The sequence below is a fragment of the Petaurus breviceps genome, unplaced genomic scaffold (genome assembly GCF_028583685.1).
Source record: "Petaurus breviceps papuanus isolate PSGF00001 unplaced genomic scaffold, PetGlider_PUasm1.0 90740, whole genome shotgun sequence".
Taxonomy (NCBI): Eukaryota; Metazoa; Chordata; class Mammalia; order Diprotodontia; family Petauridae; genus Petaurus; species Petaurus breviceps.
In genome coordinates, this window is record NW_027187330.1 from 4,121,878 (window position 1) to 4,149,603 (window position 27,726).

General features: G+C 40.7%; 1 protein-coding gene and 1 long non-coding RNA gene across 2 annotated transcripts in view; one reads left to right on the forward strand and one right to left on the reverse strand.

Moving 5' to 3' along the window:
* The window catches only part of HPSE2 (heparanase 2 (inactive)), a 730,895-nt gene that overhangs the window by 702,053 nt on the left and 1,116 nt on the right, over positions 1-27,726 (reverse strand). Inside the window, exon 2 of the mRNA XM_069067170.1 lies at positions 24,806-24,963. Coding sequence (XP_068923271.1) covers positions 24,806-24,963 — 158 coding nt within the window. The remainder of the gene's footprint in view (positions 1-24,805; positions 24,964-27,726) is intronic.
* Positions 24,982-27,726, forward strand: part of LOC138145541 (uncharacterized) — an 8,338-nt gene continuing 5,593 nt past the window's right edge. The window contains exons 1-2 of the long non-coding RNA XR_011164246.1: positions 24,982-26,028; positions 26,754-27,077. This is a non-coding gene — a long non-coding RNA (uncharacterized lncRNA). The remainder of the gene's footprint in view (positions 26,029-26,753; positions 27,078-27,726) is intronic.

Here is a 27,726-nt window from a genome sequence, read left to right on the forward strand (position 1 = left end):
AAGAAAGAAAGAAAGAAAGAAAGAAAGAAAGAAAGAAAGAAAGAAAGCCCTCCTGGATCATTGCCTTGTCATGGCAAAGGGGTTGTCATAACTCAATGAAACTATGAGCTATTGCATGCAGGGTTACCCAAGACAGATCATAATGGAGAGCTCTGACAAAAAAAAAAATACTCTGGAGAAGGAAATGGCAAAATCACTCCAGTATCTTTGCCAAGAAAGTCCCATGAGGAAAAAAAAAAATAGTCGATGGGGTCATGAAGAGTCGGACATGACTGAACAACAACAGCAACTCTTGCCCCAAATCTCAGGCTCCTTCCACTGCCCACATCAGATCTGATCTGGAGAAGTCAGGCTCATAAGGATGAAAGATCAGGAATGGAACCAAACTGGTTTCATTCTATTTCCCTCCTTCCTGGCCCTCTTTCATTTTAAGACAATTTGGTTTTGCAAGTGAAATGAATGAAGGTATTTGGACCTATCCCTTTTGGGTCATCTGCTCCCTCTACAAAACCATGTAGGTGAACTAGTTTCTCTTTTAGGGAAGGGTATCCTGGTCTGGTTGCCTTAATGGGGGCAGTCCTGGCAGAAACAAAAATGACCACAGAAACAGCTAAAAAAAAAAAATTCATGAAAAGCCCAAGTATAGCTAGTACCCTGTGTACTCCTTTCCTGAAAGGGTCTCTAGAATCATAGAATCCTATGGCTGGAAGAATCCTACAGATCTCAGGGGTCATCCAAGTCTAACACTGTCTGAAAGACCCTCTACAACATCCCAGACAAGATGTAACCTCTCTTTTCCCTCTTGAACCCTTGCTAAGTACAACACACCCATACACACACACACACACACACACACACACACACACTCTGCACTGATACATGTAAAAATCTTTTTTAATGGATACTTTTTAAAGGCTATTCTTATATTCTTTCAAATCCTTCAGAGGAAGTATTAAGCTCAGTAATTTGTTTTATAGAGAGCTTTTAAAAACTTTTTACATAAGCATGTGCTATTCAAGATGCACTCACGCAAAGCATGAATCAGAGTCCTCTGAGCCAATTTTATATAGCAGAGAGATGGTTTCTATTTTTATAAAGGTGTACAAATTTGCCTAGTCATTATTGCAATCCGTGTAAGAATTGTTTCCTGTGGTAGACAGCTCGTGTTGGGGTAGGAGCTGATCCTGACTCCAAAGACCAACCTTCTAGCAACTATGACCCAAATGGTCTTGAGTGGTGGGTGAGCGTGGTGATACTGACCCAACATACTCAAGATAGTGGTGAGCAAGTCTGATGATACTGATGGATCTGTTCTGCATGGGAACAGTTCCCTTACTTGAGTTAAGGCTGGAGGTACTAAGAGCTCTGGTCCATTTGGCTGGGACTAGACTGACCATGTGGAAATGCCTCAAAATTCAGTGTCTATATACTCCAGGGGGGTTGTGAATTTGGATGGGAAAAAGATGAAATGTAGCATTTCTTTCAATTATATATGTAATAGATATGGCCTCACACAAAAAACTAGCCATGTGACCTTGGGCAAGTCATTTAACCTCAATTGCCCTACCTTCCCCCCCCCTCCAAAAAGTAAAAAAAAAAAGTATATGTAATAGATGACAAAACATTCTGAGAAAGAGTCCATAGGTTTCACCAGACTGTCAAAGATGTCCATGACACAGAATAAGATTAAGGACCCCTATTCTATTCATTCAGCTTGACAGCTGTTCTCCCCAAAAGTCCTGACAGCAGCTTCAATGGTACAATCCCATTTATATTTAAGACAGACTTTGCCAAGATTTGTACCATATTTCCTTTTTATACTGTTTGGTTCTATAATACTTCAACCCTCCTTTAACTAACACACCACAGCTCTCCTCTAACTTAGAAGGCAATCCTCTTGGATTACCTTGACTGAAAAATCCATACTTTGCAGCCAACTATGTAAGGAGCCTTTCCAAACTTGGCCAAGCTGTTCCTTGGCCAACAGGCAGAGAGGCCCATTCCTGGACCCATCTTCGAGAGCTTGAGTTCTGCTTTTAAGAGCCTCTTCTTCACAATGAGGCTTTACAGCAACACTTTGGAAGAGGATGTGCTAAAAGGAAACACTCAAATTAAAAACTAGTAGCAATGGGCTTTATGTCAATATTTGGATGGACAGTGACAGAATTGTTTATTGGTCAGTGGCTGGAGTCATTTTTAGCATAAGTCCAATAATAATGATGATGACAACAGTAACAATGAACTTTTCTATAGCACCTACTACATGCCAGACACAAAAAAGCAGTGAATTAAAGCAAGAGGCAACATGGTTTGGTGGATAAGAGGGCGAGTCCTGATGTCAGGAAGATCTGGGCTCAAGTCCTGTTTCTGACACACCCTCAGTACTTAACACAGAGCCTGGAACATCTAGTAGCCCAAGCTTTATAAATGTTTCTTGGCAGATTGATTAATATGAGATTTAGAAACATGGGTGGGTGAATCACTATATCTCAATGCCCTCGGGCAATTCTCTAAAGTTGTTAGTTACAGATGAGCTGTCCATCATCATTAGTGGAAGGAATTTCAACACCAGAAGTTCCCTATACCAATGAAATCAGAGGTTCAGATCCATCCTTCTGTCTCCCCTCCAAAAAAAATTTTTTTAACCCAAAATATTTAAGTGTTTACTATGTGTAGAAGCCTATGCCAGATAGGCATGGCAGAGACTCCATTCTCAAGGAGACTATAATTTAGCAGAGGGGAAAAATACCCATGCCTACAAAAATAAATATGATACAAGGGAGAATTTGGTAAGTACAAGGAGTTCAGTTGTTTTTCAGTGGTGTTGACACTTCTTGATGACATTTGGGGTTTTCTCGGCAAAGACACTGGAGTGGTTTGTCATACCCTTCTACAGCTTATTTTACAGATGAGGAAACTGAGACAAACAGGATTAACTGACTTACCCAAGAATCACACAGACAGTATCTCAGTCTGGATTTGAACTCAGGAAGTTAACACCTAGCTGCCCCAAGTAAAGGAAAAGGTAAAATTAATACTACAAGTTTAAGAAGAGAGATCATTTTCAGTAGTGGGAGAGGGAGAGAAAATTTCAGGAAGGAGGTAAGATTGGCATTAGGCCTTGAAAAGAGGGGCTTGACCAGAAAGTGGGGAGGGTGAGTCCATTTTCAAACTGGAGGGACAGCATGAGCCAATGCATGGAGATAAGGAAAGGCAGGGCAAAGAATGGTGATGGAAGGTAGAGTGCTAAAGGAAACTAGTTTGTGATAAGGTTGGAAAATCAGATTAAATAAGTACTTTATTCAGGAGGCAATCTGAAGCCAGGGAAGGTTTTTGAGAAGAGAACTAATGTGATCAGACTAATACATTAGGAAGATGATTTGGGCAATAATGTGAAAGAGAGAGGGGGAATATGGTACAGAAAGGAAGCTATTATAACCGGTTGAGTGTAAAAAGATGAGGGCCAAAATTAGAAGACCTGATAGAAGTGGAGCAGAAAAAAACAAGACAGGTGTGCAGTATTGTTAAGGCAGATTCCTCAGGAGAAAGAAACAAATATAGAGGGTTGGGGAGAAGGCAAAATTTAATAGAAAGGAAAGAGTGATTATAGAAGAATGAAGCTGCCTTTAGGGTAAAGAACTCTTGTTATTTTGTTTGTTTGGTAAGCTGCTAGGTGGCACAGTGGATAGAGCACTGGGTCTGGAATCAGGAGGATCTGGGATCAAATTTGGCTTCAGACACTTACTAGTTGTGTGATCCTGGGCAAGTCACTTAACCCTGTTTGCTTCAGTTTCCTCATTTGTAAAATGAGTTGGAAATGGAAATGTCAAACCCTCCAGTATCTTTGCCAATAAAACTGAAACAACAAATTGCTTGTTTGAGGGTTGTCTTTACATCTCCATTACTTGGCACATAGATTATTTAATGTTTGTTTAATTGGACAGAATTGAAGAAATCAAAGATGAACTGGGGAAATGCACATTTGGCATATGTGCATATGAGCCCTCCCTTGAGTCAAACAGATACTGTAATAAATGTACACACCACAGCAGTTGAGAGTCTGGAAAGTCCTGGGTTTGAATCCCATCTTTGACAGTTACTAGTAGTGTAACCACAAGCAAGTCACTTAACTCCTCAAAACCTGAGTTTCCTTAGATGTCAACTAGGAATCATAATATGAATAGCATTTACCTGTGATTTTCTAGGTGTAGAGACTACAGTGTGAGTCTGGAGCTCCCCCCACTTACCAAGATCGACAGCCTGTCTGAATTTTAGTCATAAGACAGTCAGCAGACACTTGAGATGTTCTGTGACTTGCTCACAACCCACAGCTAGGATGGGTCAGAGGCAGAACTTGAACCCAGGTTTTCCTGATTTCACTGCCAGTTCTCTATGCACTACATCACACTGCCTCTCAAACATTAAATGTCCACTCAACTTTATCATTCACTATTTGCTGTGACCAAAAGCCAAAAATTCTTTATAGGATCATGGGTCTGGAGCTAGAAAGGCTCCCAGAAGCTTTCTAGTCTAGCCCTCTCATTTTTTAGTTGGGAAAAAGGAGGCCCAGGGAGACTGAAGTGATTTAGTCCAAGGTTACCCATCAAAAGTATCAGAAGCCTCCATTGGAGGCCCTGAATTTTCTGCAGATAAAAATGGAACAACAGGATTAAGGTCAGAGTATGGGATGCACCCCCCCCCCAAAAAAAATGGTGCTGAACCATTGGTTCAATGAACCAAATGGTGCTGATAATCGATAGGTTCTAAACTTGGAGTTCATGACCTTCGTTGGTTTTATTTTTAATACTCTAAATAAACTTCAATATACTTGGTAACCCTTCCAATCTAATATTTAATGCATTAAGTTTTGGAAAGGGTCCCATAGGCTTCACCAGACTGTCAACCAAAAAAAGTTAAGAACCCCTACTCTGGGTTAAGGATCCTTATAAAGTACCATTGATAAAAGAAAGGGAAAGAAAACACAATTAAATCCTGTATTATCTATGGAGTCTGGCTTTCCCAGACATCCAAATGGAATAAATACTTCCAGGGCAGCAAGAGGAATAGCCTGGTCCTCACCTGAGAAGGCCAAACCACCTCTGCTTACCCTCACATGAAGTTTGTCAATGGGGGAGGGAATGCAATTTCTACAGCTCTCTAACACAGGAAATCCCCTTGCCACACCTTCCCGATTTGCACGGATCCCTGATTCACACCACATGTGTCCTCCCTCTCCTTGCCCCTTTTCTCTCCCCCACATTTGCAATGGTTCTGTTCCACATTTAGGTGATGAAAACTTAAAACCCACGGTTATAACTTCTATGAAAAATCTCATTTTGAAAGGTTGCTACATTTCAACTTTATTGCCATGAGGAAAACAGGAGAAACAAAAGACCTCAGTCATCCAGGAACACAAGCCCCTCCCTACCTCACCCCCAAGTGAAGACATTTAATAAGTCTAAGTTTTCTGCGGCTAGTTGTTGAAATATTGACCTCTGGGCTTCGGTGCCATTCACTCACCTCTACAAATGTTTTCTATGAACCAACAACATTTATTTTTCCAATGGTTTTAGGTTCCCTGTTTAGTTTCACCTATGGATTTTCACTGGCCTGGCCTGCTCAGGCCAATATTTCCTCTAGAATCTCTCTCAATTTCATTTAAGATCCATCTTCCAAGGCGATTCATAATGGTGTCACAGGCATGCACCATAAGGCCGTGATTCCATTTCTTTAAGAAACACAGCAAAAAGATGAGAATGTCAATGGGTAGAGAGAATCTATCTGCAGACAGTTAGACTCCCATACATTTATCTACAGAAAGAATAAGACTTTTTTAGGGGTGACTAGGTGGTACAGTGAATAGAGCACCAGACCTGGAGTGAGGAGGACCTGAGTTCAAATCTAGCCTCAGACACAACACAAAAACTAGCCCTGTGACCTTGGGCAAGTCACTTAACCCCAATTGCCCTCCAAAAAGAAAAAAAGGCTTTTTTTTTACCGTTTTGAAGGTTGCATGCTCTATTAGAGATCTTATATCACCAAAAAACTTAAACTCTATTTCTAACATTATCATAATTTTCATTGTAATTAATTGTAAGCACTTGTAATTTTAGACAAGGCTAATTTAATCTTTTTTTTTTTTTGGCCTTTTGGAGGGCAATTGGGGTTAAGTAACTTCCCCAAGGTTACACAGCTAGTTTGTTTTTTTTTTGTTTGGGTGTTAAGTGTCTGGGGCTGGAACTGAACTCAGGTCCTCCTGACTCCAGGGCCAAGCTTTACTCACTGCACCACCTAGCCGCCCCAAGGCTAATTTAATCTTACTAGGCTATAGTGTGCTTAAATCCAAAATGGAAATTATTGCAATTAGCATTGTTGTTATATAACATGTCAAGGCCAGCTAGGTGGCACAGTGGATGGAGAGCAAGGCCTGAAGTCAGGAAGTCCAGAGTTCAAATCTGGCCTGAGACACTTACTAGTTGTGTGACCCTGGGAAAGTCACTTAGTCCTGTTTGCCTCAATTTCATCTGTCAAAATGAGCCAGAAGAAGGAAATGACAAAATTATTCTTTTATCTTTGCCAAGAAAATCCCAAATGGCGTTCCAAAGAGCCAGACACAACTGAAATGCTTGGACAACAACACCATGGCAAGGAGATATGTATTAAATTTATAGCCAAGGAGACCTGAATTTGATGATCCTGGGCAATTCACCAGACCCTCGTTAGCCTCGGTTTCTTCATCTATAGAATGAGGATTATAATAGCATCTATCTCACAGGGTGGTTGTAAAGATTCAATGAGAGAATTTCTTTTGTAAATCTCCAAACCCAGCACTCCTATGGCAATATCATGCACATGCTACATAAGTTTTTTATTGGTACCTGTCAAGATGTGCCATGTAAATCCTGAGTGACTCTACCCTTGATCTAAGGCTGGCCTAGCCACCAGATAACAACACAATGACAATATGAGTCAGGCTTAAAACACCTTCAAAAATGGTCTTCCTTGGATGGAACTGGGAAGGCTGAACTAGTCTAATGGTTCTTAACCTTTTGTGTGTGTGTGTCCTGGAAACTTTAGGTAATCTGAAAATGCCTTGGGACCCCTTCACAGAATCACATTTTTACATTCATAAAATAGGATACACAGGATTACAAAGGAAATAATTATATTAAAGATGATGTTTGTTCAGTCATGTCCAACTCTGTGATCCCATCTTTGGGTTTTCTTGGCAAAGATACTAGAGGAGTTTACCATTTCCTTCTCTAACTCATTTGACAGTTGAGGAAACAGAAACAAACAAGGTTAAGTGACTTGACCAGGGTTACACAGTAAGTTTCTGAGGCCAGATTTAAACTCGGTCTTCCTCACTGAGGCTTGGTACTCTATCCACTGCTCTACCCAGCTGCCCCTGGAAGGGACTTTAGATACTATCTAAATCAGTATCCTCCCATTTTATAGATGTCTAACAAGTTAAGTGACTTGCCCAACATCACATAGGCAGTAAGGTGCCGAATTCAAATCTAACACTATACAACCAGAAGGGAGTGTATGTACCTATGCCCTCCTTCTCCCCTCCCAGTATTAAGTCCAACTGCACCATGGAGGAGATCCTGCTAGAAGAGTGTCCCTGGAGACCACATGGGCACTAAAGAGAGAACCAAGCTCAATATGGTCAGTGTTCTACATGACGCCTCCTTATCACTTTATCTCTGTAAATGATACTTCATGTTTCAGGATGCTCATGGCCATGATAATCAAATATATTTCCAGGATCTATCTTCTGGTTAGCAGATATTACACCTGACTCATCAATTCAATATGCATTCATACCGGAGACCTAGGTGCTGAGGATAGGAAACCAAGGCACTACCCTCAAAGAGCTTACATTGTACTGTGGGTGGTTGGTGTGGTCATGGAAAGAGTATTTAGTTTGCAATCAGAAGACTTAGGCTGGACTCACAGTTACTAGGTGTGTGACCAGAGGCAAGGTGATCCAACTTTCTGAATCTCAGTTTCCTCATTTGTGAAATGTCAACACTGATACATCAAGAAAGTGCTTTAAAAACTTTAAAGCATCCTAAGAACGTAAGTGGCCATCATGCAACCATTCAATTTTTAACTCAATGTTTGGAGTCCAATGATCAGGTAGCTGTCATCTAATGGGGATCAATAGATTTTGGAGATGCAAAGGGCTTTGGGGCTAAGATGCCATCAGTGGCTAATAGGAAACATTCTCAGTTGTTGCAGCAGAAGGAACTCACCTTCAAATGGCTCTTTAAGGTTTACAAAACATTTGATCCACATTAGCTCATTTGAACCTCCCTGGGTGGGAGATATTTCAATGGTATAGAGAATTAGTGATCAGGCAGAACACCACCAGCTCTGCAATTTAGGATCTGAGAGATTGATAAGTTAAGTGACTTGCCTGGGGTCACAGAGTCAGCATATATCAGAGGCAAGCCATGAGCCCAGGGCATCAGGACTGGCTCACTATCCACCATACCACGCCGCCTACACCCATTCTACAGATGAGGAAATGAGTTCAGAGAGCAAAGTGACTTGCCTTGGTGTCATGAAGCTGGTAGAGGTCTGAGGTAAGATTAGAATTCAGGTTTTTCTGACTCCAAATCCATCACTCTATCCACTACGCCACTATAAAGAGAGTAGCACATACATCCACTTATTGGGCTTTTCACATGTTCATCATGACAAGCCTGGTGTCATGGCAGGTAAGATCCTGGACTTGGAATCAGGAAGGCAAAGGCAATGCAAATCCTGCCTCAGAAAACTTGCTAATTGTGTGATCCTAAGCAAGTCACAACTTCTGTTTGCCCCAGTTTCCTTTCAGGCAAAATGGGTATGATAACAGTACCTGCCCCAAAGGGTTGTTGTGAGGACAAAATGAGGTAATGTTTCTCAAATGATCTATAAACCTTAAACCTGTTGGCCTCGGTTTCCTCATCTGTAAAATGAGGATGATAACTGCACCTACCTCCCACGATTTTCATGATCATCAAATGAGATAATATTTGTAAAGCATTTAGCATAGTGCCTGGTTTATATAAATGCTAATTATGATTATTAAGTGCCTACTATGTTCAAAGTAGTTTAGAGGTAGGAAAATGGCTCAGTGGATAGATCACTGGGTCGGGAAACAGGAAAGACTGGAGTCCAAATCCAGTCTTAGATACTCACTAGCTGTATGACCCTGGACAAGTCACTTAACCTCTGTTTTCCTCAGTTTCCTCATCTGTAAAATGAAGATAAAAATAACACCTACCTCCCAGAAGGATTGTAAAGCCCTTAGCATGGTGCCTGGCACATAGTAGGTAGTATATAAAAGCTAGCTGCTATTATCTAGACAAAGAAATGATGAGACCAGGGGAGCCAGATAAGTGCAAAGGAGAGGTCTAATCAAAGTGTGATGAGAAATCTGGATAAGGGAGGGAAGAGAAAGAGCAATTTGTGCTATCCACAAAGAACACAGATCAAAGCATTTCTTTTCATGGTTTTTCTTTTTCCTTTTGGTCTGTTTCTTCTTTCAGAACATGAGTAATATAGAAATATATTTTATATGACTGCACATATATAACTTATATCAATGTGCTAACCATCTTAGGGAGGGAAGAAGGAAGGGAGAGAATTTGGAACTCAAATTTTTTTTTAATTAATGCTAAAAATTGCCTTTATATGTAATTGAGAAAAAGGAAATACCATTAAAATTTTTAAAGAAAAAAGGAGTCCTTCTCTTTAAATGGAAGACATCAGGGAAGATTTCATAGAAGTGGCAGCATCTGGGCTGATGATGTGGGATTTGTTCTGTTTTGTTATTTAATATGTAGGACTACTGTTAAAAAAAAAATCTCAATGTGTGAGAAAAGGAAAGTGCAGTTCTAGACCTGAAATGATATAAGGCCTGCCCCTTCCTACAGGCCAAAGTAAGTGCTTAATAATTCTTTTAATTATTTCCTGCTGCTTTCCAACAAACACATTCTATTCTAAAGGGCCAGTCTCCCCACAGTCCCACAAGGATGCTCTGACCATTGCGTCTCCTTCTCCTGGAATTCTCTCCTTTTCTCTCATTTTTCAAGCTCCGAATCAAGGGAAATGGCAAAGTATGGTATAGAGGGCATTGATTCTGGAATCAGGTTTAAAACCCACCTCTGTCACCTACTGGGTGACCTTGGACAAGTCACTTAACCCCCATGGTCCTCAATCTTGTAACATCCTATAAGAGGGAGATAACCTGTCAGGTCCCTTCCAATTCTAAATCTATAAGGAGTAAGTGACTCCTGTAGCTGCTGACTTTCCTGTCCTTCAGATTCCGACAGTCCTCATGGTTGGCACCAAATAAATCATCACATATACGACTGTGTCTCATTTATTACTGTTCCATCTCAGTTCATCTCACCTCACCAGTTAGAATGAGAAAAATATATCATAAGTCCTCTGTGCTCTGTGCCACTTAGCATGTCACTGAGTACATGGTACGAGCTCAAGAAATTGTGCTGTGAGTTGACACTGTAGTAGACAATTACAGAGTTCTGCATCATTGGTAGTGTTAGCCTGGGAAGGGCCTGTAATAATCACAGAGAGCAGGGATTCTTGAATCTTTTTTTGTGCCACAGACCCCTCTGGAGGTCTGGTATATTCTATGAACTCCTTCTCAGAATAATATCTTAAGATAACTAAAGGAAATGCTGAAGATGTCATTTTCTTCCCTATCCAAGTTCACGGATGGCCTAAAATCTATCCACAGACCCCTTAGAGATCCCCAGACCCCAGGTTAAGTACCTCGAGGGAATAAGTGACTTGCCCAATGTTTCATAGGAAATAAATATTAGATGCTGGTTGAGCCCAGGTCTCCTGACTCCAGAGGTGGTACTCTTCCTCTATGTTTTATTGATAGGAAAACTGAGGCCCAGGAAGGAGAAGTGACTTGCCCAAAGTCACAGAGCTCATTCTTATTAGTTGCTGGGATGAGGACCGAGGTCTTCCTCTTTCCACTACCCCTCAGTGATGCTTACAGACACATCCTTGTTCCTTCCTCTTTCATGCTGGCTGCAAGGCTGTGCCCTAGATCTGGAACATTCTCCTCCTTCAAGCTTGCCAAGCTCCCTCCCTTCCATCATTCATGGAGTTCTTGCCTTTCCAGAGCAGCTGGAAACAAGGCAGTGGGTCTCCCCTCCTTTCCATCTTTTCTAAACATGCAACTTACATTTTTCACTCTTCATTTTCTACCACACAAAAAGCAAAACACATGCATTAAGGTTTGTAAATAACATAAATACTTTGTTTGAGTTGCTGGGCGTATTTGCTGCATGCGGCACCATGATGTGTGAGTCTGTATGGGTTTTTACGTGTTTGTCAATGTCAATGAGTGTTTGGATTGCAAATTCCTGGAGGCATGGATGGTGTCTGTTTTCTTCCAATCAATCCACAGGAATGGTACTGAATTTATGTGCCCAGCACTGTGTTGGACTAAACTGTGCAGCTCAACTAGAAAGGGTCAAGAGAAGGAGGAAATACACGAAGGTTAGAAGAGCCCATAAATAAACTGGACCCTCAGAAGATTGGGAGGCTTTCATGGAAGTCAGCCTTCTACTGGAGCGTACTCCCTCTTGCCCTCCATGCTTTGTAAATGTCTTAAGCAAGATCTACCTCCTGAATGAATCTATTTATAGGGATCATAGGTCTAGAAGTTAAAGAGACCTCAGAGAGCCTCTGGTTCAAGCCCCTCATTTTACAGATGAGTAAACTGAGGCCCAGAGAGGTTTTCTCTAATAGTCGAAGAAGGCGGGATTTGAAAACAGATGTTCCTACCCCAGAGTCACTGCTTAGTTTCCAAGTAATTTCAAGGAAATTCACTTCTCCTTCGAAATTATTACTATTATTCATGCATTTGTATAGCAATTTAAGAATTCTAAAGGCACTTAACAAATATTATCTCATTTGAGTCTCACAACAGCACTGGGGGTTAGGTGTTATTATTATCCCCATTTTACAGTTAAAGAAACTGAGGCAGACAGAAGTTAAGTGATTTGTCCAGAGTCATACAACTAATAAGGCAAATTTGAACTCAGGTCTTCCTAACTCAGGGTCTAAAGCTCTCTCTGTGGCATTTAGCAGCTTCTTTAATTACTTTGTCTATACTTTGTATTTATTGTTTAAATGTTGTCTCCCCCGGTAGAATATAATCTCCTCGAGGTCAGAAGCTGTTTCATTTAGCCTTTGTCTCTGACACATCTTGGATAATACCTTGAACACTATAGGCACTTAATAAATGCTTGCTAAATTTAATCTGATTTAATTAAGCAGGCAAAGGGAAGAAGATAGCTCTCCATACGAGAAACAACAAAGAACAATGGCATAATTAAGGCTGAATGGGCCAAGGTGTGATTCGGGGATAGTGATGAGACTGATCTGTCATAGGAGAAAAACTGTCATAATTAGGCAGCAATTAGGCTGGATAGGCAAGGTTAGAACAGATTATTTGTTGTTCAGCCAAGTCTGACTCCTTGTGACCCCATTTGGGGTTTTCTTGTCAAAGACGAGGAGTGGTTTGTCATTTCCTTCTCCAGCTCATTTTACAGATGAGGAAACTGAGGCAAACGGAGTTAAGTGACTTACTCAGGGTCACACAGCTGATAAGTGTCTGGGGCTGGATTTGAACTCAGGAAGAGGAATCTTCCTAACTCCAGGCCCAGCACCCTATCTACTACACCATTTATCTGCTCCAGATTACTGAAGTGTAAATGTTCATATTAAAAATTTAACAATCAGCTCCAAAAAAGGTTAAACTGGTTCCAAGACACTCTGGCCTGGGAGTCAGTGTCATTCTCAATCTAGGATTTGAGAAGTGGGGGGATGGTGGAGTGGAGAAGCTTGGGAAGAGGGCTAAGAATAGCTGGGTTTAATTTAACTTAAAAGAAATCAGGAAAAGGATGAGAGTATATAGTACCTAAGGAAGAAAAGGACAGGTATTGAAAGGGAGAAAGAAATAGGGTGGGGAGGGACACTTACCTACATGGTCAAAATGCCCCTACCAGTCTCTCCCACTAGACTGGAGAAGATAATGAATTATTTGAGTTTTTCAAGACCCATTCTGCACTGTAATCCACATACCCCACATGGCCACACACTGTCCATTCATCTTTTAAGTTCCAGAGCATTATATTTATTATAATTGCTCCTCTGGCCCAAAATTATCAAAAACAACTACTGAGTAGAAGTAAGTTTTTATGTTTATACAGGATGTCCCAAAAGTCTTGGTGCATTTTTTAAAACTTCCCTAAGACTTTTGGGACACATCATATTTAAAAAATTTGATTTTAAATTCCTGGCTTTGCTGCTTAAAACTTACTCTGTCACCTTGGCCAAGTCACTTCCTTTCTTCTGGGACTGAGTTTCTTCATCTGTAAAATGAGGGGATTGCTCTAGATCAGTTCTTAGCTTTCGGGTAGGGGAGTGGGTGGGAAAGGGAGCATAGTCCATGGATGGATTTCAAAAGGTCCATGAACCTGAATGAAAAATAAAATACCTTAGATGATTAAAAAAATTACCTTTTTTTTACTAATCTCTACTGAATTTTAGCATTTTCTTCAATGATGAATGTAGACAGCAAACCATAGTATTATTAATGGTGATCAGAAATCAGATATTTTCATATAATGGTAGGAATAGCTAATATTTGCATAGCACTTTAATAATAGCTAAAATTAGGCTGAACAAGTTGCGGTATATGAATGTAATGGAATACTATTGTGCTATAAGAAATGATGAGCAGGCAGGCTTCAGAAAAACCTGCAAAGACTTATATGAACTAATGCTGAGTGAAGTGAGCAAAGCCAGGAGAACATTGTTCACAGTAACAGCCACATTGTGCAATGACTGACTTTGTTAGACTTAGGTCTTCTCAGCACTGAAAGGACTTAAAACAACCCCAAAAGACTCATGATGGAAAATGCCATCCACATCCAGAGAAAGAAATATGGAGTCTGAATGCAGAGAGAAGCAGACTATTTTTTTTTTAGTTTTTAGTTTTGTTTTTTCTTTTTTTTTTTCTTTCTCTTGGTTCCTCCCTTTCATTCTAATTCTTCTATACAACATAACTAATGTAAAAATCTGTTTAATAAGAATGTATATGTAGAGCCTATATCGAATTGCATGCCATCTTGGGAAGGGGGGAGGGGAAGGAAGCAGAGAAAATTTAAAACTTATGGAAGTGAATGTTGAAAACTAAAAAGAAATAAATTAATTTGTAAAAACAAAAAAGGAGAAATGAACATTTTTACCAAAAAAAAAAAAATAAAAGCCAAAATTTGCATAGCACTTTAAGGTCTGCAAATATCATCTCATTTTGATCCTCACCACAACTCTAGGAAGGCAGATGTTATAATTACCATCTCCACTTTACATATGGAGAAACCGAGGCTGAGAGCTAGTAAGTATCTGAGGCAGGATTTGAACTCTGTTCTTCCTGACAGCAGGTCCACTTTCCCATTAGCTGCTTCACATTATAGTTGTTACAGATACCTCAAAATATCATTCATGCCCACCAGTAATTCAAAATTATTAGTTATTATATATATACTATACTACAATACAAAAATATACAATTATTAAATTTGTTATAGATATTAGCATGTCACAAATTTGGCTTTTCTATATCTTGATAGCAATATTTCAATATAATTGGCTTCCTTTGTAATCCTATATAGTTTGTTTTATGTATTTAAAAAAAATTTTCTGAGAAGGAGTTCATAGGCTTCACCAAACTGCCAGAGGGGTCCATAGCAAAAGTGGTAAGGAACCCCAGGCCTAGGTGTTCTCTTGGGCCTCTCCCAACTCTGACTTCCATAATCATATTATCCTAAATTACCTTGCTAATTCAATTCCAAGGCCTCAGGGCAAAGCAAATAAAGAAAAATGTATTTCCTCGGCTTAAAGATACCAGAAAAATTAACACTAGACTCCATTAATTTATGACTCTCCCTCATACGATATTCAAAAACATGTTACGTTTTCAAATGTGCACAAAAATGTTCCCTGGACCTCAAGTTCAATTTGTTGGATCACAGATTTAGAGTTGAGAGGGTCCCCTGAAACAAAATGCATGTATCTTCTCTAAGTTTTCATACCAACAAACTAAAATTTGGCATAGTAGTCTATATCAGTGAACATTTACTAAGCTCCTACTACAGGCTTCACACTCTGCTAGGGGCTGGGACTTCAAGGACAAAAACTGAAGTGCTCCCTACCCTAAATCAGGACTACAGGCATTTGCTTACCAGGACACAAATGAAAGGTTAAGTCTTTCTGATTATATAGGCCTAAGATGAAGACCAGACTGTTCCCATTACTCACCTGATGAGTCACCATGAATTTAAAAAAATTAAAATTAAAAATAGGTAGACCTTGTGATGACACCATAATATAAATGATAGCTAGCACAGATGCAGGGCTTTAAGGTTTGCAAACCACTTTATCTATATTATCTTATTCAATCCTCACAACAACACTGGGGGTTAGGTGCTATTATTACGTCCATTTTACAGAAGAGGCAGAGCAACTTGCCCAGGGTCAACACGGCTAATAAATGTCTGAGGCGGGATCTGAACTCAGATTTTCCTCACCCCAAATCTCTCACCTACCGAATTACCTGGTTTTTTAGCACATTAATTACTGGCACCCAAAGTAGATTGTCAAGCCTCCTTTACAAAGCCTGCCCTGTGCCACTCTCCAGGATACCACCATTTGATTTATTGGTCTGCCAAAATCACAGCCTTTCCAAGTCTTCTCCCCTGATCTCCCACAGGCTCTGATAAGGAATTTAGGGATCTAAATCAATAAAAGGACTGAAAACCAAAGGATCCTTAGAGTATATCTAATCCAGAAGTCCTAACCCTTTTTGTGTGTCATGGCACCCTCTGCCAATAGGTCTGGTGAAGCCAAAGAATCCCTTTCTCAGAATGTTTTTAAATGCATAAAGTAAAATATATAGGATAACAAAGATAATCAATCACATAAAATGCATTCATCAATAATTACATAAAAGTAATTATACAAAATATATTATATACAATTACATATAAAAACCCTACAACTGTATAAAATAATTATATATAAATATGTATAAATTGTATTGTATACAAGTTAAATTATATATAAAAGTAAAGGCAACTATATAAAATACATTTATCAACAATTATATAAAGTAATTATATAAAATATATACAATTACATATGAAATTTTAACATTATATATAAATATGTATGAAATTATATTATATATAAGTTAAATTAGTTATAAAAGAATTATGTTTCAATACATAAAAATACAAGTATAAAAATGCATTTATCAACATGTTTAAAGTAAAAGTTCACAGATCCCAGGTTAAGAATCCCTGACCTAATCTGTGACATTCATTTTAAAGATGAAGGGATCGAGTCTCCAGAGGTAAGGTGACATCTCCAAACTCCACACAGTGTGTAAGCCAGAGCTAGGGGTGGTGGTACACTCCTATAACCCCAGCTACTGAGGAGACTGAGGCTGGCGGCCCTCTGGAGTCTGTGAGTTCTGAGTGACAGTAGGTTAAATCAGAGGTCTACACTATGTCTGGCATCAATAAGGTGAGCGAAGGGGCCACCAGGCTGCCTAAGAAGGGCCAGATTGGCCCAGGTCAGAAAATGAGCAAGTCAAAGGTCCTATGCTAGATCAGTAGGAGACCTGAGCCCATGAGTAGCCGCTGCTCTTGAAGCTTGGATGAGGTAGGGAGGCTCAGCCTTTAAAAAAATAAAACCACCCAGGTACTAAGCAATACAATTCAGAGCCAGGTCTTTGGATTTCGGAGCCAGGGTCCTTCCCACTACACCACACCGAGTTCTGCTGTCCTTGACTCAGTGACTATGTCAGCCACCTGGTCTACCAGGCCCTACCCTAGAAGCTCGTAAGTGTTGTCTTCCCACATCATCTTAGAAGAGAGGATTAAGTAGTGAGGATTAGACTTGCAGGCTCATTGTCAGAGCATTTTTCTGGATGAAGAAGTTAAGGAAAAGAGCTAGGTGGGAATTAGTCTAATGACTCTATGATCACCGATATGGGCCCAAATATGGTGTCACTTGGTCACTCTGATGTTCTAAGGGCGTATCTATGTTCTATCGATGTGTAGAGAACTAACTAGGACTCTGAATCAGGAAGACCTGAGTTCAAATCCTGTCTTAGGCACTTAGTAGCTATGTGACCCAGGCAAGTCACTGGTGCTCTCTCAGCCTGTTTCCTGTTCCCTAAAATGAGGATAATAACAGTATCTACCTCCCAGGGTGGTTGTGAGGTTCAAAGGAGATAACATATGTAAAACAGCTATATAAATGCTAGCAATGATCAGTGCCATTTTTATTATACTGTCTGGGTTTCAATATCCTCTATAGCCTGGTACCACTACAGATCTGGTGTTACTTCCTAATACTAAGCCTCCAGTTCGCTGTTTCATCCCTTACCATCCCTAAAACATACCCCATCTGTGCCTCTTTGCATCTGCTACTTTTCCTCTGACTCTGGAATGCCCCCAGTTTAACCCCCTACCCAACCCAATGCTACTGTTGTCCAAGTACAACTCAGTTCCCTCTTCCTTACTTCATGGAGCCTCCCCCCTGATGGCTCCGGCCAGTGCCGAGACCTTCCTTCCCTCAAGTTAACATCTGTTCTACATATCTTAGGTATTTGATTTATAGTCATTTTAGCACTTTATTACAGTCTTAGTACTGTTTTCTAATAGTTTCATGTGTGTCAGTCTTGTTTTTCCAAAATGATTGCAAGCTCTTTGCGGGGTCTGAAGAGGTGATCTCTTTTAGAGAGCAGTGGGGTATAGTAGAGTGCTGGATTGGGGAGTCAATAAGATCTGGGTTCAAATCCTACCACCAGTACTTACTGGTTGTGTAAATATATGGCAATTCACCAAACTATTCTTTCAGTCAATGAGCCAGTCAGTCTACAAGCCGTTTTTTTAACTAGAGAAACATATATTTTATTTTTTAAATATATTTATTTAATATTTTATTTTTTTCCCAAAAAACATCTACAAGCATTGGTAGATGCTTGCTACATGCCAGGCTTTGTACCTGAAATGGAACTTCATTTATATGAAGAATTTGTTTTGTTTGACGGTACATGTTTGTATAGGAAGCAGATAAGTAACTCTGGATAGAGCACTGGGCCCGGAGGCAAGAAAACATGAGTTCAAATCTGGCCTCAGACCCTGGGCAAGTCACTTTACCTCTGTTTGCCTTAATCCAATGGAGAAGGATAATAGCAAACCACTCCAGTATCCTTGCCAAGAAAACCCCATAGAAATCGAGGTCCATGGGGTCACAAGCAAGACACGACTGGACAACACGCTTGTGTATTGTAACATAGGTTTCATTCTTCTTGCTCTCTTGATTTGGGAGTGGGGAAGGTCAGAGGAAGAGAATGTAGATCTGAAAATAAAATTATTAAAAAAAAAAAAAACGGAACCTCAGTTTCCTCACCTGCAAAATGGAGATAGATAGCGTATCATTAACTTCACAAGTTTACTGTGACGCTCAAAAGAAATGAGATACGGGAATGCTTTGCAAGCCTGCAAGTGCTACATGTGTGTAAACTATTGTTAGGCTCTTGTATCTCCCCAGGATCCTGAGCAGAACAGGATACAAGTTGGGCACTCAAAAATTACTTGTTGAATTACATTTAATTTCAAGGAATGTTTATGTGAAATAAAGGTTTTACTGAAAGATACAAGAGTTCAGGTTAACAAACAGATAAATATTTACTTGGGTATTTGAAACACATTCGTGTTATGTAATGTTTGGCACTCATGGAATCTGGAGGAGAAAAATAACCATCTCACTTGTATTTCACCAAGATAGCCTAACTGTAGAGTGGTATTCTAGTTCTTTGTGAAGGAAGGGATCTTGACAGAAAGAGAGAGAAGGGACTGTTTTGCTTTACTATGCATTTGTTAAAAAGGGTTTGTCTGGGGTTTTTTTCTTCCCCAGTGGCTGGGAATAAGAGAAGAAAAGAAAATGCTTCCTAATTGAAAAAACAAAAGAAAAAGAAGGGAAAAGCATCTGAAACTTAGGGAAACATCACAAAGTTACAAAATTCAAAAAATAGCCAAACTCCATAGGGTTTAACAGAGTCAAAGTAAATAGGGAAAATGACTGAAAAAGGTCAAGGTCAATCGAAGCTAGATATTGGTTATCACAAATAGAAGGAACCTATGTTGCACCTTAGACTTTCAAGGATGTTGATGACATGTCCAAAATGATCAAAAACAAATCACCAAAAAATCTGCCAAAGGAATTACATACAAGACCTTCCCAAATGACCTAGCCTAGTCTCTGGGTTCTAAAAGTTTCCAATGATGGCCTGCAAATTCTGCCAGGTTCTACCTTGCTGAAAAGGTTTCAAGGCAAGGCAAGAGACATGTCTGTTTTCTGAGTGTGGGAAGAGGCTCATCCCCAGCAGACTGGTCAGTGAGCGATGAATTCTTTGGCCATGGCAACCCATGAGACAAAGACATAATATAAAAATTTCTCCTTTCTCCCTTAGCAGTAACAGTGACAGAGTAATAAAAATGGGAACGGAGGCCACTCAGAATGTGGCTTAGGACCCTTATGAACCAGAATGGTAGATGGGGAAGAGTGCTGGATTTGGAACTAAAGAATCAGAGTTTGAATTTGGATTATGCAATTTACTAGCTGTGTGTGCCCTTGGGCAAGTCACTTAACTAACCTCCCTGGGATTTATTTTCCTCTGTAAAATAAGGCAGTTGGATACTAGGTGAGTAGTATCTCTAAGCTCTAGGTCAATGATTCTCTGATGTAAGAGAGCATAAATAAGGCATGATCACAGGACAAGTTGAGCAGTCAGGCTGGAATGGAGAAGTTGTGATGAGAGGTAGCAGGGAAAGAGACTCTGGGCAGAATGTGGAAGGCCTTAATGGACAAACTGAGGACTCCGACTTCCAGTAGAAGGTAAGCTCCTTGGTAGAAGGAATTGTTTTTTATTCTTATATCCCTAGGATGGTTCCTGACATATAGTAGGTGCTTAATAAATGTTTGCTAAATTGAATTGAATTTTATTCTATAAGTAAAGAGAAGTCACTGAAGGCATTTGAGCAAAGGAATAACATTTGAGAAAAGGAATATTTTAGGAAGACGAATTTGAAGGCAGGGTGCTCAAGATGTGTGCGTTGAAGATTTTATTATGAAGAAGAAAACTGGAAAAGACTGAAGGTGGAGAGAAGATTCAGGTTAGAAAAAATGGATAAAACTTAAAAAAAAAAAACAACCCAAAGTTTTGTTGTTGGGCATAAGCCAAACAAAGCATCCAATTCACAAGAAAGGTAAGTTGACCAAAAGAGGTTATTTGGGGGAAAAGAAGAGTTAAGAATTCTAAATTATATTACATTCCTCTTTGGGATATTTGCATTCCTTTCAAAACCATTTCCCCATCTGTAAAATGAAGAGACTGGGTTATTGTACCTATTTCCAAAGTCCAGTCCACTTTCAAATTCTATGATCAGAGGATTCCCCATCTTCTACAAGAAGCCTTTCCTTTCCTTTCCTAGTACTTTCCCTCTACGGATTCTCTCCCCTTTATCCTGTCTCCAGGTTGTTTTGTTGTGCATAGTTGTTTACGTGCCCATCCTTCCACCAGGCTGGATCCTGGAGAGACTGGGCAGTCTTCTGCCTTTCTTCAGTATCTCCAGCACTTAGCACAGCCTGGCACACAGTAGGTTCACTGACTGACTGACCGACAAAATGTGCTATCACTGAAAGCATAATTAGGAAACTTTCCAAAAGGACACAAACAGAATTGTATAGAGTTGTACTGAGGCAGGTGTCTTAATGTGCTCATAAATTATTTTATGAAAACTGGAGCTATGGGGCATATAACTTGCCTTTATTAATGATGTATGTCATGGAAAACAAATAATACTAAGGAACTAAACAGGGACAGAAATATAAATGAAGTCACCAGTAAAATCCATCATGGAGGGATTTAATGGCCCACATAATGGGCCTCATCTGCATTACAACTAATGAAATCAGTCCCATTCTCCTCCCATCCTTCCTTGGATATTGCCCTTTCTAAATTCTTACGATCTTCTCATTCAATGCTCCAAACTTTTCTCCTTTTATTTTTTTGTAAAATTCCTTCTTACAAGACATCACCACCACCACTACCACCACCACCACCCCACACACAGCGCAGATGGGGAGGAGGCTAAAAGGAAAAATCATTTTTTAAAAGGTAAAACTTTAAGTGTATACATATAAATATTAGGTATCATCTGACCTTAACAAAAGTGTCAAGTGATAGATACATTTTCTGACCTTAATTTATCTTACTAATCTATTTTTGCCTTAAGTCAACATAGCCATTATATGAAGCACAGTATGGAGTGGTAAGCTTAAAATTAACCTCTCCGGGACTTAATTTTCTCATCTTAAAAAAGGAGATATAATCTGTACCAATCATCTAGAAAAGCTGCTGTGAGGATGATATCACGTGTAAGCACTTTGTAAACCTTACAGTATTGTCATCAGTTATCATTAAACACAAGTACCTAGTTCAGTGCCATTCACACAGTAGGTCCACTTATCTGATGATAAGAATAGTACTGACAGGATGGATACAGCCCCCCTGGAGACTTACCCATTTTATAAAAGGTCTTTGCTGAAAGGTCATTAGCTTGAAATTGGCAATATAACACAAAGCAACAAAAACAATAGATATGATTTGGAGATATTTATGCATCAAAGGGCAGAAATAAGTCAGTCTCTTTAACTCAGCTGCGACCTCAAATACTGATACAGTTCAGAGCATCTTATTACCAGAGAGACATAAATCAGAAAGGGTTTGGCTGCGAGCAATAAACTCGATTAGTGTCTAGAAGGGCTGACTTTAAAGAAAGTTTTCAAAGAATTGGATCCAGGTAGTTTGAATAAAAACAGCTTCAAGGGAGAGTATTATTTTTAAAAGCTAATACATATACAGCAGATGATAGGACAGGCACCCAGAAAAGGCAAAGAGAACTACGTAACTGGTGGGCATTTAGAAAAAAGGAGAGCTCAATCTCAAGAAAAATTTGCTGGCAATAATCTTTGGGACAGGAGAACTGTCTTGCCCACGAGGAGTGGTAAAAATCCCATTTCTCAAGACATTTAATACCAGACTGGACAAAGCAACAGAGAGGATCCCAGATGGAACACTATGCCGACACTAGCCCCTGAAGAGGTGGGTAGACTGAAGATGACCTCTCAGATCTTTTCCATCTCTGATTTTTTTTTTCTATGAAGTTTTATGGGCCACGGCCTTCTGCCAATTTCCTCTCTCCCCAGGGTGCCCACTTTCTCCTTTTACAAAGGAGGCAAATTGCATCCTTCATTTTAAACAGATCTCATTGTTCTCATTGAATCAGTAATTCTATCCTGGGTAGAAGTTTGACAGAAGAAAGCCAATTCCTAAACTTGTCTTTTTTTTTTTCCATTCTTCCCCCCCCCCCCCCATCCCATACCCCACCCTGGGATTCCTAGGGTTCTTGCAAGTTTTACCATAAACAATGAGGAAAGCATGTTTAACAGAAAATGAACATGAAAGAGCTATTTAATCAACAAAATCACTAATATTCATCCCATCTCTAGCCTCTCATCATAATACTGACAATAACAGCATGAACCAATAGGCTTTAGGCTGGAAACCTCTCTGTCAAACCTCTCCAGAGTTATTATATCATAATTTTTTTTTTTACTGGTGCAGTGTGACAGAGAAACCTTTCTGTAGAATCCCTTCTTTTCTCCCACAACTGTAACATTCACCTTTTTAAAAGATTCAAACAAATAAATGCACTCCCCTACACAATTAACCCTAAAAATAAATGTAATGCCTATGAGAAGGCCTTCAGTCAGTTTGGAAGCCTTGTTCAACATCAGAGAATCCATAATGGAGAGCAAAAACAAACGGTAGAAGACAAAGAAAATGGTCTGGAGGCTGAGAACCTGTTTCTATATCAATTCTTGGAAACAAAGTCAATACCCATTGATTGGGGAGTGTTTAAACACAACAGGCCATCCAAATGTAATGGAATAGCACAATGCTGTAAGAAACATGGCCCCAAACAGCACAGATGCAAAGTGAAGAAGCAGAACCAAGAAATCAGTAGAAACAACTGCAACAACAATGTAAATAGAAATAAAAGCAGTAGAGCAACTAATACAGAATGTTTTGAAATCATAATGACCAAGCTTGGTCCCAAAGAAGAGATTTGAAAAGATATCTTCCCACCCTCACTTAGCTTTTTTGCACTAATGGGAGTTCCCAGATATAGAATATGGAATTGAAATAACTGTCAGTCTTTTGAGATGTATTGATCAGTTTTGCAGGAATTGTTTTCTTCCTCTTTCTTTATTCTTTTTTTTTAATAAGAGATGGTTTTATGGAAGAGGAAAATATAGGTGATATAAAAACAGAGGACATCAATAAAAATCTCTATTTTACAAATATGAACCCTAGTTCTACTATTACCCATGTGACCTTGAATACGTTCATTCTCTTTGGACTTCAGTCTCTTCATCTGGGAAATGATAAGATTGGACCATAAGCATTCTAAGGTTCCTTCCAGCTCTGTATCCATGATCCTGGGATCCTAAAGACATGCCTTCTAGTCTTGACAACTCCTGAAAAGGTTCCTTTGCAAATGCTATGTAGAACAATGGTTTCTCTCTACCTCCCTTAGACATTTAGATATTCCTTGGGATGTAATCAAAGAGTGAAACATCTTTCCCGAAATCTCTTATTCTGTGCACACACTAGAAAACCAGAAGGAAAAAGAAAAGGGAAGAAAAGAAGCCTGCACACTTGTTTCCCAGAATTTTCCAAACTGAAAAACCCTTGAAATTATATGTAAGAAAGGTCGGGGAGCTCTAGAACCCCTGGCTTCAAGTCCCTTAAAGACAAGAAATGCACTTTACCCTCTTAAAAAGGTAAACAGAAGGGTCAACCTACAAGACGACATCATTGTGGATCATCTCTACATCCTACAAACCTAAACTGAAGACAAATCAAATTGAGCCCAAGGCACTAACTGGAAGAGAAATTGAGGGTCAGCCTGTCCCTCTAGTAAACATAAAAAGTTGTGTATAAGGACTAATAGAAATGTAGCCTACATTAAATAATGCTGTTTTAGCTCTTTCAGTAGCAGAAAGGACGCTTTTTAAACCCAGAAGCACCTTAAAATAAATCTCCAGACCTGAACAGACTGGCTGCCAGAGAAGGGGCAGTGGAAGGCATCACAGATAAGCCTAAAGGGTACAAAGAAAATATCAAAAGAAAAACTAAATTTCTTTCTTCTAAGGCCCCAGATCTGACACCTGAAGCAGATCTTTAGTCCTGAGAGATGCGTATTTTTCCCCTGTAGAGTTTTTTCTCCCGTCACCATGGGATGACATTCTGGCGGCATTATCCAATGCACTTGAAAGTATCTCCAGAAGTCACCCCAAGGCATGAGAGGCCTGATACTATTCCTTTCCTCCAAGATTTCTCCAAAGTTGAGCGGAGCCACTGCTCAGCTCAGAAGGAGAGATATCAGAAGAGGTATTTACTGCCCCATAAAAAATCACGCAAACGTATTTAAAGTCTGGGGCCTTTCTTGCCAGGCAAAAGGCTTTTTAGGAATTTTGAAAGGGTCATTCCCTTCTTTCCCGCTGCATCAGCTCCCGATCCCTCGCACCCAGGATCAAGACGAATCGAGTTTCTCACCATCCTCGTAGTTCTTGAGATAGTAATCAGGGCCAGGGCCCCCGCGACTTTTTGCTGGGTTCCTCAGGTTTTGGAACTGGAGGAAATCTGTCCTCTTGCCCCCGAAACGCAGAAAGGCAGGCGACAGTCCCCGGGCTAAAGTCACCAACCGCTTAGAACTGAGGAAAGAAGAGAGAGATAAGAGAAATGGGGGAATCGGTGCGTAAAAAAGGTCGCCCGGGGTGGAGGGCATTGCGCCCTTCAGCCCTAGGTACTCTCTGGGGACGTCAGGAGCCGAGGCCGAGGACCATGCAGGGTGGGAATTCTGCACGTTCCTACTCCCCACGCGGCTCTGGGCTCCGGCTGCTTCGCTTCCTCCTTCCTGCAATTCAGTCCCGCGTAACTTTGTTGGGACTTCGGCCAGACGGAGCGGGGCCGTCCAACATATTATGTGCGCTAACGCTACCGGGCTCCCAGGGTTGCCAGTTCCCCTGTGGCTGTGACCTCAATTCCCAGGTATAGCGGAGGCTCCTTTTAAAACGGGAATCTAGAATTACTACTGGCTTGCAGTATCTTTCTTTTATTTTTGGTTTAAAGAAGGAACTTCGGCTCCTGCGACGGACCCGAGGGGCACAGCGCCGGGAGACTCCGCTCTGCTGCAGCTAAGCCCGCTTTCCTGTGTAGGATTCCGGACGCCCGACTCCCGGCTGCAGAAGCCCGGGTCTGCCTCTGCTTCCCGATCCGCTGCCGCCCAGTGAGGTTTAGCAACAGGTAAACCTGCTGGCTGCCTCTCAGCCCAGCCCCGCTGTTTGGAGACTTTCCCAAGCCCACAATTCAGGTGGTCTCCGATTTTTTTTTTTTAAATTGAATTTCCATCTCCAGTGCTTTTTTTAACCCCATCCACCCCGTAGTCCTCGGGGCAGAGAGATTGCTGGGGTAGATCCCAGAACTTCTTGCCTTCTGGAGAAAAAGAAGTACGCAATGCTTTTGCCCTGGGAACGTGCAGTTTCTGCAGCTGCCTGCTCTACGGAAAGGCAACCCTGGGCTTGGTGTCTGCTTTATTTTCCTGCCTCATCCTCCGCATTTGGGAGCTTTTTGAAAACTTTTGAGTCAGGGGGTAAAGCTCATACAGGTATGAAGGCAGTAAGTTAAACCTAGGAACCTGGAATTTTTCTGCTTGGAGAAATGTAAGCAGACAACTTTGCAACTGCGGCTTTTAAAGGCGTATGGAACTTTGTGTGCACGTAAGTAAGCATGGGAGCTCCTTAAAGTAAGCAACCAAAATAATTAGCCTAATAACTCTTGTATTCCATTATAGCCAATTGATATTGCCACAGGAGAGAATCTGAGGGAGGGATAAGCAATAGAGAACAAGGGGAAATGATACATAGGTTTTCAGCTCTGGATTTGTTTAAATTTTTTTTTTCTTTTTAACACTTTGCTGATTTAGAACTGGGGAATCTCCTACCTGGAGACTCTAGGGAGATATGCAAAGGAGATAAGACTGGAGGGGGGAGGTTAGAAAGTGCGGCAGGATAAACCAAGTCCCCTTGGGAGGTCACGGTTAAGTAAATGGAAGGGATTTCTGGGATTAAAGGTGATCGGCCGAGGTGACCCGCTGCAAGAACGGTCACTAGGTAAAAGGAGCCACTGAAACGTGGCGTTAGAGAAGGCATAGGTAGACCTCCAGATTCCACAATTATATTTCTGCACCTGAGCAAGCTGTGAAAAGAACGCCATGCCATTATGTGGCATCTTTCCCTAATGCACACAAAGCCATTGCAAACTCGCAAATAAACCCCGGGCATCTTTCCATAAAAGCGGCCGTTATAAAAGTCATTTCTGCAGCCGGCATGGAAAGCATAGCATGGCTGCAAAGTTAGCTTTGGTTTGATATTTTTTTTCTGAAACTATATATAGACAAGCTAGTGCATGCTGTCCATCACAAACATGTCATGTTTATTTCAAGAAACGCGCGCCTATTGCCATACACACATTCGCACTGCGTAAAGAGACACGCATCCACATGGATACTCTCTCTGGCCACATGAGCACGCTTTCTAAAAGAAAGAACAAGCCGCCCTGCACTGGTTTCCCTCACGCGGGCAGCAGAGACATTGACAAGGATCGAGACGCCTCCGCCGCCGCTGTCTGAGAAGGTCCTCCCGCCCGGGATGTTTCATTCCACGTGGAAGCAGCACTTCACGTGTCTCAATCCCCCGCAGCTCCCGGGAGATCCGGCGGATTCTCCCTCAGAGGTAGGAAGGCCGGTCCTTGGGACCAGGAGCAAAAGGTGCGTTTCCCAATGGGTGAAATTACTCACGAAAGAAAGAGCATCAGATAGCTGTCTCGGGAAAGGAAAAGAGGGACTGAGCGATCCCCCACCCCCACCCCCCTCTCTCTGTCCATCTCTTTGCTGGAGACTAGGGACTTTAGGGAGGCTTACCCATAGCTGAGGCTGTGTTGGAAAGAATTTTTTTAAGCCAACATTTACTTTCAACTTTGTAGAGGCTTTATTTTACACATCTCCTCGCTTCTAATGCGTATGAATAGCGGTTGCAAAAGAGCCAGGGAGTTTAAAAAAAGAAAGAAAAAGAAAACTGAGAAAATGCAAAGCGAATTACTTGGCAAAGTCTGGAGAGCAATTGGGCAAACTTTGGTCCTTACTCCCTCGTTTGCTAATCCGCCTGCGACCCACTGAAACTTAGAAACATCCCCAAAGTATTTTAGGGCTACTTTAAGCTTCCCTTATATACTGTAAGATGGGGGAGAGGAATTTTTTTCTTTCAAAAAAAACTAAACTATGCACAATTACCGCAGGAGACTTGAGGAGGAGGGACTGGAGGGGGTGGGGGATCGCCCAGTCCCCCTTTTCCTTTCCCGAGACAGCTATCTGATGCTCTTTTTTTCGTGAGTAATTTCACCCATTGAGAGCAATCTAA